Below are 12,333 nucleotides of genomic sequence, written 5' to 3'. Positions count from 1 at the left end.
CTGAATAGGTTAACGGTTAAAAGTAAAGGTGAGTTGCTGTCTTTACAATATCAATATAAGTATTGTGATGATTATAAGTACCTGTGAAATGCTTGTTTCAAATTGTCCACCAGGTTGAGTAAACTGTTTGAGATGTTGAGTTTGAGTATTTCTGAAAAAAAAATACATTGCTTTAAATGGTTTCAAATATATTTTTCGAATACCAAAAATGAGTTTAATAGAAACTAGACTTTCAGAATTGTTTACGATTTTTAACTCAACACAATGTGCGATAAATTAAAAAATATATTCTGCAACAATACATACATTTCCCACAACAACTGACTAGCAGCAGTTAATTCATTTTGTAATTCCTGTTTTAAATTTGGGGGTACTTGTTGTTGTTGTTGTCCTGGAAAACCAGTCGAAGACATTTTAAAAGCTTAAACTTTAAAACAATACAATCAAGTTCCCATTAAGCTTCAGTTATCACGATAAAAGTAAAACTTAGTGATTATATTCTCTTTCTTTGTCGGTTACATTCATTTGAATTCTTCAGATTGTTTGATTGAAAAATTATTCAGTGCTGCCAACTCGATGCCATTTGTCTACTTTTGGTTGATTTATATTATGCCAATACAATAAGTCAGTAGCCTAAAACAAACTTTAGCCAGTTTTAAAACTGCCTCAAATTAGCGCTGATATCAGCCAGTCCGAAGCTAACCGAGCAATTGTAAGGAAACACGTTGCTTATAAACGGGATTTTTTATCTGGACTGTGAATGGAAAAATGTAGCTCCAGCGACCATAGTTCTACCATTTTAATCTGTCAAAGTTTTTGTTAGATACTTTTGTTTATTTGAATAAAAATGAAGAATAATCTACACTATCAACAAATACTATTGTATGGTCTAAACAGTTTATCACAGGGATGTGCTACTGTCTTACTGCACTGGTATAATGTAATCTGGCCTTAGTTTTGAAGTGAAACAAAAGGTTGGGTTTCGCTTTCGTCTAATCTAATGTACATATATCATACATTTCTTAAAAAAAATCCTAGCCCTAAAAAGGACATAAATTGTTATTGTTATATCTATAAATTGGCCCTGGAAAAGTGAAATGTATAAAATTTTACATTGATCAACTAAATAAAATTTATGATTGGCGCTCTCTTTCTTGTTCAATTTAATCTGTGGTCGATTTGCCTTTGGAAAATAAAAATGGAAGAGAGCGTTGCTGTCAAACACGAAGGGAAAAATATTGATATTAAACAGGAAAAGCAGGACAATCTTGAAAGTTTTAAATATGAGTTTGACTCTGGAAGTCAGGATAGCAGTAAAAGTGGAAGTGGAGGTTATCAGCGTTGGGCACCTAATTTGAATGGTGTGCGAAAAAGTGCTTTTACGCCATACAAATCCGCTCAGTGTACTGCACTAACTAATTTACAGAGAGGTAATTATACATCTAGTATTCAAGAGATAGGAATCTGCTCTATTGATTATATATCAATTTCTTGTTGAATAAGTTTGAAGTGTTCAAGGTCACGATTGTAGGTAATACGCAGGCGCGAGTCCTCGAATTGCCTCAACCCGATTGTAGCTTTCACGCAAAGGCTGGGCGCGGAGAAATAACTCGAGAAGACGTGAAACTGGAGCAATATGTTGATATTACTGATGAACATGGGCTCACTGCATTACATTGGGCCGCAAGCTACGGCCAGTTAAATAGTTGTCAGGACCTTGTTTGGTAAAACTGCCATATTCTATTTTCCTTTGTTCTTCTTACATCTGTATGGTTTTCTTTATGCGACTTATAAGATTTTCGAATTCTTAAATTCACTTTCTTTGTTCTTTTTTTATAATTTTATTTGTATTCTGTTTTAAAATAAAGTGTACCAAGTGAAAAATAATATAATTACGAAATATATCAAGATTATTTTTTTAAATTAATTTCGAAGTTTAATATTAAATAATATTTACAGTATTGATTAATAATATTTGTAATTAAAATGTGGTTAATTAGGAGTGGTGCCAATGTCAACATGCGGGGCCCGGAGGGGGAGACGGCACTACACCTAGCCGCAGCTGGGGGGCACCATGAGGTTGTGAAATTTCTTTTAAATGAAGGTGCTGACGCTGACATACAGGATGATGTAAGAAACTTAATTTTTTTACATTTAATGACACTATTTTGCATGAAATGGGATTTTCATTGCATTACCCTTGAATATTGATTTAAATAAAAATATGAATCATCATTAGTGTTATATCTTTAGTTTGAATCATACATTATACATGTAACTCTCAAAACATTACACATTTGCACTATGCCTTCGGTAATATTTAACACTAAGTTTTTTCTTTTGTACCATAGCACAAGTATATACTAAAATGTATTAAACCAAAGGATATTGTCAAACTTATATTTTGTAAGGAACTAATAAATCTTTTATTGATTACTTATGTTCTATAGGAGTTAACAAGTTGTTTACTTTTCAGTCTGGTAGCACAGCTCTGATGTATGCAGCGGCAGCAGACTTTCCGTACACTTGCAATGAGCTCCTCATCCGTGGAGCTGACCTCACTCTTACCAATGATTATGATCAAGATGCTTACACATTAACCATTACCAACAACTGCAAACTGGGTATGTTTTATTAACTAGTTGTAGCCTTTTACTTCGTCCGGGCAGAGTTAAAAAACAGATACCTATGTGTTCTTCCAGACTATGTTCTATGTCTGTGCCAAATTTCAGCAAGATATGTTAAACAATTTTGGGTATATTTAGTAAACATCATCAAACATCCATCCAAACTTTTGTATTTGTAAGATTGTTGTAGTTTTTAGCACTGATTCAGACTCATCAATCAATTTAATTCAACCTAATAGTAGGATTTAGTCTTGTTTCAATCCTCTTCTAAATTTAATTTTTAGATCAATCTATTATTTATGATTGGGTTTATCCATAAAAATGTTAATACATATAAATGCGAATATAAGTGTTTAATAGTGTATTTCTTGTTTCAGCACAAACTGTGATAGAGAATTTTTTGATTGGATGTCTCAGCAAGATCTGAACAAACCACACAACAATGTTAATTTGCTTTGGACAGACAACACAGCAGATTAATTTGCTAACAGAGTTAAAATAATAATACAGGGATTTAGTTTATAAATTGTATTTAATAAATATTTTTAAGTTCACCATATACAAACATGTGATGTGACAAGTAATTCAATTACAGACAATATAAACATTCGTATTTGTTTCTTATTTTATCCAAATATAAAATATTCCACTGTACTAAAACGCTTGATAAAGAAAAAATATAGAAAAAAGATTAAAAATAATCTAGAATTTTTCAGTCGATGGAAAAGCTCTTATCAAAGTTATTTAGCATATATAAATAATTATAATTCTTTTCTTTCTCAATAAATGATTAATTATGATTCTAAAATATTTTACAATTTTAAAAAAGTAAAGTATTTCTTATTCTTATGATATTGTCTCAAACAAATCAAATTTGTTCATAAACATTATATACTAGCTGTTGCTCGCGACTTGGTCCGCGAGAAATTAATAAATGTATCCTGTTACTGACAACATAGCTTTGAGTTTTTGAGTTATTTCAATACATACAAAAATATAAATCTTTCCTCTTTATAATATTAGGATAGATTACAATCATTTAAACCTTTATTGAATTGTACAACATATAATTTTTTTTAAGTATACAAAAATACAAATTAAAAGGAATTATAGACAAAATGCTTACAAAAGTATAATTATCACAGTTTAGACTCCGTGAGCCAATTGAATGTTTGGGGTTTTCTATTAGATTGTGGATTTATCAGAATATTGATGATGCTCGGCTTGTCAGTCACTGACAAGGCTTTCTTGACAGCTGCCTCTATGTCTTCCACTGTGCGACAAAGGTGGCCTGACTCTCCGAACATTTCCATCATCTTCTCATAGTGCACTTCGGGAGTTAATGCTGTAGGCGGAGTGCTGGAAACAAATATTAAATATAACATTTATTAATTCAATGGATATTAGAAATGAACCTATGAAAAAATTATCTTTATAAAAGTAATGTTAAGAACATAAATGTATGTATCATTTTAAGTAATTAATTCATTCCAAACTTAATACTAAAATTTTCAATAGAGCCATAGACAAATATTTTCTTATTTTTTTACCATTTCATTTTCACAAATAAAACTAAATTACTTAAGTTTAAAACAAAATGCGTAAGCTGCATTCACTTCTTAGAATATTTCGTTACAACAGATTTTCGAAAGTCTAAAGTTAAACGAACAAATTAGTACCTTTGAGAAACGTCGCCATACGACTGGAACTCCTGCATTGTATCTTTATCGAAGCCACTATAAATTCCATTGTTGTTCACTATTATTATTATCACTGGCAATTTGTAACGGAACATAGTTTCTATCTCCATACCTGTAAAACGCAGAATAAAATATTATATCAGAGAAATGTAAAAACAGTGTACTTAGTAAATAGACTTCACTAACCCGAGAAGCCGAATGCGGAGTCTCCCTCCACACAGACGACTCTCTTGCCGGGCGCGTGGTCGCGGCACCACATGGCCGCCGCCACCGCGAACCCGGGTCCCACCTGAGTAACACATTTCATACAATATTAATTAAGAGTTATGATGGTGAAACAGCTTAGAGTTATGATGGTGAAACAGTTTAGAGTTATGATGGTGAAACAGTTTAGAGTTATGATGGTGGAACATTTCAGAGTTTCGATGGTGAAATAGTTTAGAGTTATGATGGTGTAACAGTTTAGAGTTATGATGGTGGAACATTTCAGAGTTATGAAGGTGAAACAGTTTAAAGTTATGATGGTGAAACAGTTTAGAGTTATGATGGTGAAACAGTTTAGAGTTATGATGGTGGAACATTTCAGAGTTATGAAGGTGAAACAGTTTAAAGTTATGATGGTGAAACAGTTTAGTGTTATGATGGTGAAACAGTTTAGAGTTATGAAGGTGAAACAGTTTAGAGTTATGATGGTGAAACAGTTTAGAGTTATGATGGTGAAACAGTTTAGAGTTATTATGTTAAAGTTTAGAGTTATAACGAGTCGTGTGTATACTAACGCCCATGGTGCCGAAGGTGCCTGCGTCGAGGCGGTGACGGGGCAGGGTGTTGAGCAGCACGCCGCGGCCGATGTCCATGGTGTTGGCGCCCTCGCTCACGATCACCGCGTCCTTGGGGATGTTCGCTTGCACGCATTTGAACACTGCGTAGTAGTTGAGAGGCACAGACTTGTCGTTCGCCTGGGCCTACAAACATTTTATAGTATTATTTATTGTTACAGTGTATATTAGTATAGATAATGATTAAAACATTTTTTGGTATGTAGGATGTTAGAATACATTTTTGGTATAAACAGCTTCACACACAAGCTATAGGCTATATATTTTCACGCTACTTCATTTATGGTGTGACTAAATTGGAATAGTTGCCATGAGAGCAGGAAAGAAGCAAAATAACTATAGTTAATTAAAACAAAACAATACAATTTTCATAATTTCATGTGAATAAAGTCATACAAGAGTGTGAACATAGATAGCAATAGAAAACGTATAATAATAATTTACTAGGGTTTTTAACTGTCGAAACTTAGAGTACGTTACCTCAACAAATTCAGTGTTTTTCTTCTGTTTGTCTTGCAGCGTTTGCCACCATTTGTTTCCAGCTGGCTGCAGACTGAACTTCTTCTCGGACAACTTCTGTGTGAGAGCCTCAGCGAAGGGCTTGATGTCGGAGTGTACCGCTATTTCGGATTTTATTGAGTTGTTCAGTTCTTCCGCTGATATGTCCACCTTGAGAAAGAACACAAAGGAAATAAAATCTGTACTATTGTACGAAAAAATCCTTAGTTAATTTTTGTTTCGGAAGATCGTTTTTTTAGCGGTTTTTTATTTATCCTGACATGCTAAATAATTTGCTGCATGAAATTACCAGATAGCAGTTTTATCAGCCATAATTTGCATTATTAAAACTTCCGTTAACTATACTAAAGTTTTCTTATCCAATCAATTTGCGTTTTTTGCATACAAATGTCGACCCGTGAACATTTAATATTGTTTAACATTGTATCTTTGAAGGGCGAAGTGCAAAAAATTCCATTAAAATTATACGTCGAAATACCAAAAAACAACAACATTTTATTTATGTGTTTGAACAATTTTAATTTACTTGTGAAACATATATTCAACGTTTTAACAAAAACGTGAGTTACATAATAATACATATGACCTAATCATACCTCACGTCTGCTATAAATAAAAACTGCTCTGACTGTACTTAAATTAATAAAATTATCAGTAGATTTTTAATTTAACATTTTCAAACAATAAGTACAGTCAGGGTATTTAGTGATGGTCCACTTTAAAAGATAAAGTTGCTTAAAAATACCTATATTTAATGAAAACGACGCGGAACAATTTTTATCTATACTAATATTATAAAGTGGAAAGATTTGTATTTTTGTATGTATTGAAAAGACTCAAACACTACGGGGCCGATTTTAAAAATTCTTTTACCATCAGAAAGATAATTTATCTGTGAGTAACATAGGCTATATTTTATTATTATAATTAATAAGAAATAAGGTCACTTAAATACAGAGCCAATTGCTTATAATTATTGTCCCGTTTACGCTAATGACTGCTACCTTATTGGTTATTTTCGTTACAAGAAACAAGTTAAAGTTGAACACTATGGATTTCCGCAACAGTACATACAATCACATAAAAAGGGTAAAGGTAATGCAAGATATCTCTCACTCTCTTGTTTCCTTTGAAACAAGAGAAGACTGAGAGGGAGAAAGAGATAGAACGATGTATACCTGTATGACTTTAACTCCGGGCGCGTACCTCGGCGGCTGTCCGAAGTGCAGCATCCAGTTGAGGCGCGCGCCCAGCAGCAGCACCACGTCCGCCTGCAGCAGCGCTTGTGTGCGCGCCGCGGACACGCACCACGGCGAATCGTCCGACACCACGCCCTTACCTAATAACGAATAAGGCTCACAATCGTACGCACTACTTTAATGAGTGATCTACCTGCGAGAAAGAGACAAAAACTACAAGCCAAGCGGGAAAGACGGTTGCCATGGTTACTTTAATTCTGAACTATGAACCAAGGCCATTTTCATTTGAGCATTTAAATGTAAACAGTAAAGTTTTAACATTGTCATACGGATAGTTTAAAAATATTACAGATAAACTAGAGAGAAAAAACGGTAAAGATAAATGAATATAAGAAGTATAAGAATAAGTATAAGTAAGTATAATTCTTCACAATAGATTAAAAATTCATGAGTGTATTTACTTAAAAACAAAACAAACAGATTAGCGCTAAAGATTTGTACCTATTTTTTACCTAAAATATTTAGCTTCCATTAGATATATAATATAGTATTAAAAAGACAAACATTAAAAGAACTTCCATTTTAACTTTTAAGCGCATTTTCAAATGTTTATCGCTTTCTGTGTATTTATTACACAATATTTTCACGTGTGTTTAAAATCTTATCATTTTTAATTCCTTTTTTATCTCTAAGTATAGATTAGTTATTTTTCTAATTCTCTTAACGATAGTTCGTCATTTATTACTGTCTTTATAATAAATATCCCTCATTTTTATTACTGTCATTTATGTCTTAATGTATAGCTAGAACAAAGATATAAATTGTCTTTTTTGTATTTTAAAACTCAAGTTATAAATAAACTTTAAATTAACAAATGATAGAATAAGCGTATAAAAACAATTTAATTGACTGCTTATACCCATATTATGACAGTATGATTTGTATTAAATCAAAAAGGTTCTTGGATAAAGTATATAGAGAATTTGTTCAGCGATTCCCATAGTGGTCTAGTTGGACCCCAGGGAGTCCATGATGTCCGGAAACAAAATCGGATATCGGATATAATCGAGTTGCAGAGGTCAATGAAAATGCTATCTGCTTTCGAAGAATAGAGACTTGGCGTTTTAACCTTGAAAGGGGTCTAGGAGAAAAGAAAATTCGTAACCTCTGGTTTAGACTTTAAGAGCGGGAGAACATCTTTGTCTAAAGTATCGCAAAACGGTTTCGCGATTGTCGATTGTTTCGCAGCCAACTGTTTAGTTGCATAACTTAAAATCGATTAGTGTACGTATCTCCATACAACCTCATAGGAATCAAAGCGACTAAAACGTTGTGCGATAATAAAGGTGTGCGCGCTCTAAGTCGCAAATTTATAATGAAATATACATAAACATAGATGCCCTGAAAATGTTACAACAAAATCTTACCCATCGGAGTAGGCAGGAATGGTATTTTAGTGTTATCCACAAGTTGTCTAACGGCGTGCTCCGCCCTCGCGTACGCGGCGCCCTTGCCCACTATCACCAGCGGCCGCTCGGCCTTCGCCAACAGTTCAGCCGCCTGTTCCACCAGCGCCGGGTCCGGGTGCGCTGGGTGTATGGCACCCGCATTGTAATAATCTAAAGGTACCTTGTCTTCATCTACTTCTGCCTATAAGAGAATTTTTAGCTATTGGAGATATCTTGAAACTTTAATTCGATTTTTTTTAATTTAAATTTAATTGATCTGAAAGTCTGGTGCCGAATTCTGAATCTAAAATAGTATGCTTCCTAAGTGCTGCTTACAATTTGTTAGATGTCAAAATTTTAATGGCGTTAGTAGTATGTGTGGCCTTATAATATGCTGTTACATCTTTTAAATGTAAATTTCAATATTTAAAAGCGAAATTGACCATAAATGTAGATAGTGAATAACAAAAACATCTTGTGTATATTATGGAAAAACAAATATTAATTGTTCAGGTACAAATTTTTTGTCGTCATAGATTGTACGATTTTTTGCTAACAGCAACAGCTGTTGCAACATATAACAATATGGAAATAAATGTTTATGAGTTTTTTTTAAATATCAGTAAGAAGTATAATATTAAGATAACATACCGTAAGTAGTGTAGCTGGCATGTCGAGGTACGCGACGCCGGGGCGGCCCGCGCTCGCCAGCCGCACCGCCTTCTCCACGTGCTGCGGTATGAGGCGCGCCGACGGCGGCCGCGCCGCGTACTTACTGTACATACGACTTGATTCCACCTAAATTAAAAAAACGTAATATTTCGTACCACAAACGGACTTTTTGTGACAATTTTAGGCAATATTGTACATTGGATCAATAGAGTTAAATAGATTTTTGAAGATTCTCTTACGATTATTACAGCTTTTAGAGTTGATTTATTAGTGTAGATATATCATGTTTCGTTATTTTAGTGTAAAAAAACAACATTAGTGCGAAATGTGCAAGAATTTTTTTATAGAAATGTAGGAAAAATCAATTTTCAACAATCATTTATTATTTTTTTTAAATATATTACGATTAATGTAAATTATCTAAATTAGAAAACAAACTATTTATCAGTAATGTACTAAATATGAACAGGTATCAAAAGTGATTATCTTATCTTTTAAGTAAAGCTACAGGTACAAAGGTAAATGTTATACAAGAGACCATTTAATTCCAATCAATAATTGAAGACATTTGAAATTTTATTTTCTACTACAAATTTAACTAATAAAAATTAAACAAAATAGCTAATAATATTCTTCACAATTATTCATACGCAGAATACATAAAAATCTTTTAACAATGGTGGGAAAGATTAAAAATGTGGGAGAATTCAAGACAATAGTGTTTTAAAAATTAATAAGTATCATTTAAAATTCTAAATAAATTTAAACAATACCTGAAGCCACTCCTGGAAGCCACCGATTCCTTCATGGTCTTCTGGACAAGAGCCGGCAATGACAAGTAATGGCCAACAGTTAACCTGAGCATTGGCCATACCACCGATGCAGTGAAGAAGTCCAGGTCCTGACACTGCTAGGCAAACTCCTGGCTTACCTAAAAATTAAATATGAAACTAAATATTTATACTAATTGTAGTATTATTTACTAAGTACCGTTCCATGATCACTAAAGAAATCCCTGTATGGCATCGCCACAAGAAGGCTGTAGCTAAAATTACTTCAAAAGGGGCTTTAACTATTTTTTTGTGGTTGTGATAATATCATCAAGGAAAGAAAAGACTGTGGAACTTAAAAAAACTCCTATTATGGACATTAATATTTAATTGTTTATATTTTTATTACTTGTGGCCTAACTTTAGTCCCTTTTCTTATAAGAAATGGATAGAAAGGGAATGTGAATGACGGTGGAATAGACATATAGGAAGGGGAAATATCCTCTTTATGTTTGTTACCTCATCCATCAATATTGTGAATGTCTATGGACAGTGGTTGCTTTGCCATTTTGGCGGATTCATGTGGCCTCTTGTTTGTTTGCCACTTTGTAGTATAAAAAAAACTTGTATTTACCAGTGAGATATCCAATTGCCTGAGCTGCGTAGCAAGCTGCCTGTTCATTGCGCATACCTATGTATTTGAGACCAGCAGCTTGGAAAGCTAAGGATGTTTCAATTACTGGTATACCAACAATACCAAAGACATATTCAACACCCTGGAAAATGTATTCTTATTTTATCAATTCTATTTTTTCCTTAATTGCTTAATTAATGCTCTTATCTTTTTTCAATGACAATATTTTATAAACATTTATTAATATTAATAATAATTAATAATTATTAATTCGTATTATATAAAATAAATAGAGAGTCTCTATTCAAAATTATTTAAATACCTGTTTTTTTAGACTCTCCGCCAATATATTATTGCCGTCTATCCCCATGGCTTGATTTAATTTTGCAGATACGTGAATAGATCTTCTAAAAGGTAATCGAGCAAGATTTCGTAAAAACATTTCTTAACTTACACTAAACAAGTAAAAAACACTACAAACACAATACTATCACAAAATTAAGATCAAGTTTATCGCAGTACTACATCAATTACTACTTTTACAGGACAAAACCTTCACAAAACTTACGCCGCAGACAATTTTATATTGAAGAAATGCTGATTAATGCTCGGAAGTTGGACGATTACCATGTACTAACGTTACATTAATACACCTTTATATAAACTTGTATAAAGGTTGGTAAAAAAAGTATTAATTTTTTCACTAACTTCACTGTTCGAAGTTATATCTACTTTTGATAAGTTTTGGGTCTTTGCTTGTTATCTTATCAATTTATTTGACAGTTGAACTTTGGAATTGACTTGACATTGACAATGTCAAATGTCATAATTGACAATACACAAAGTAGGGTTGCTGGAATTAAAAATTAATAAAAAAAATTGCTGTCTCCCAGTATTGTCCTATAACTTTTTCGATGACCAAGTGTTTATTTATTGGGTAATTTTTATTGATTGATATAGAAAACCGTTGTTTTCTTTTTTTAGTTTTAACATTTTCCACAAAATATTTGTAAACTTTCAGATTTAATATTTTGCTAATTTTATTAAGTAGGTGGTTGGATCGATGACCATATCCATTATGTATCATTGAAGTAGATAGGTATGTGTTGATGAAAATTGTTCGTTAAATTTTAGACCGATTTTTTCTCCATCGTTTTCGTCGTATTGCCAGTCTATGCCTTAGCCCATTTAGCCTCGAAAATTATAATATTCCACTTTCCTCGGCCCTATGCCACCTGGATCCAGTCTCACATGAAGTACTAAGTCATTTGAATATTCATACATGTAGGTATTTTTTTCTATACTAGAAATAAATATTACTCGATTGTTTCGAACAAAATTAATAGCTCGTTGTATTTAAACCGCAACAAATAGTCTATTCATCTGTTACACCGACAATAGTGGCAGTTTTTATTAGTATTTTATAAATAATGTTTAACTGGTTGAATACCTTGTTTTTTCCAGGACTAACAGAAGGGTAATATTTTTCTCTCGTATTTATTACATGTAACAAGTTTTTATTAGTATAGGACGTTCCGATATCCTGTTTTCGCCTTTTTTACTAACACTATTATAGTACGAAGTCTTGTCTAGAGTACTCTCTAGACAAGTCTCTGACTACTGTCAGTAAGATGCACTTATCATAAATAGTGTTCCCGTTTTATACAGGTAACGTTTTATACGCTAGACTTTAGGGCTTATAAAATACAATGTGGTAAATTTTCTCAAAGGCCTCAGCTATTATCGAGTTCCTGTATCAACAGGTTTGCTATAATACAAATGTAGCATTACTAGTAGATAAGATAGATTCTTTATTGAGCAAACGATATTTGGCTTTTGACCTAAAACGCACTTCTACCGTGTTAAGATTACATACACATTGAAATGCCGGCGTCAAATAGCTTGAAGTCGAAGTCGTAAAAGTA

The 12,333-nt window shown here is 32.9% G+C and overlaps 2 protein-coding genes across 3 annotated transcripts; one reads left to right on the top strand and one right to left on the bottom strand.

Moving 5' to 3' along the window:
• Positions 1-1,168: 1,168 nt before the first annotated feature.
• Positions 1,169-3,236, top strand: LOC106110824 (DNA-binding protein RFXANK-like). The gene is made up of 5 exons (XM_013292746.1): positions 1,169-1,430; positions 1,532-1,724; positions 2,001-2,130; positions 2,477-2,624; positions 3,005-3,236. The coding sequence occupies exons 1-5, from the start codon at positions 1,199-1,201 to the stop codon at positions 3,052-3,054; spliced, it is 753 nt and encodes a 250-aa protein (XP_013148200.1). The 5' UTR covers positions 1,169-1,198; the 3' UTR covers positions 3,055-3,236.
• LOC106110820 (2-hydroxyacyl-CoA lyase 1) lies at positions 3,141-11,204 on the bottom strand. Of its 2 annotated transcripts, none has more exons than XM_013292742.1 (12): positions 10,977-11,204; positions 10,731-10,815; positions 10,409-10,550; positions 9,778-9,935; positions 8,984-9,130; positions 8,312-8,534; positions 6,864-7,024; positions 5,647-5,835; positions 5,107-5,292; positions 4,514-4,616; positions 4,307-4,439; positions 3,141-3,986 (listed from the first exon to the last, which is right to left on the bottom strand). In XM_013292742.1, exons 1-12 carry the CDS (start codon positions 11,036-11,038, stop codon positions 3,767-3,769), a joined length of 1,809 nt encoding a protein of 602 aa, XP_013148196.1. In that variant the 5' UTR covers positions 11,039-11,204; the 3' UTR covers positions 3,141-3,766. The 2 variants fall into 2 exon arrangements, with proteins under 2 accessions (XP_013148196.1, XP_013148197.1); XM_013292743.1 differs by having other exon boundaries at positions 10,731-10,812.
• Between the last annotated feature and the right edge of the window lie 1,129 nt (positions 11,205-12,333).

The sequence above is a fragment of the Papilio polytes genome, unplaced genomic scaffold (genome assembly GCF_000836215.1).
Source record: "Papilio polytes unplaced genomic scaffold, Ppol_1.0 DF824191.1, whole genome shotgun sequence".
NCBI classification, from domain to species: domain Eukaryota; kingdom Metazoa; phylum Arthropoda; class Insecta; order Lepidoptera; family Papilionidae; genus Papilio; species Papilio polytes.
This window is presented reverse-complemented; position numbering and strand designations above follow the sequence as displayed.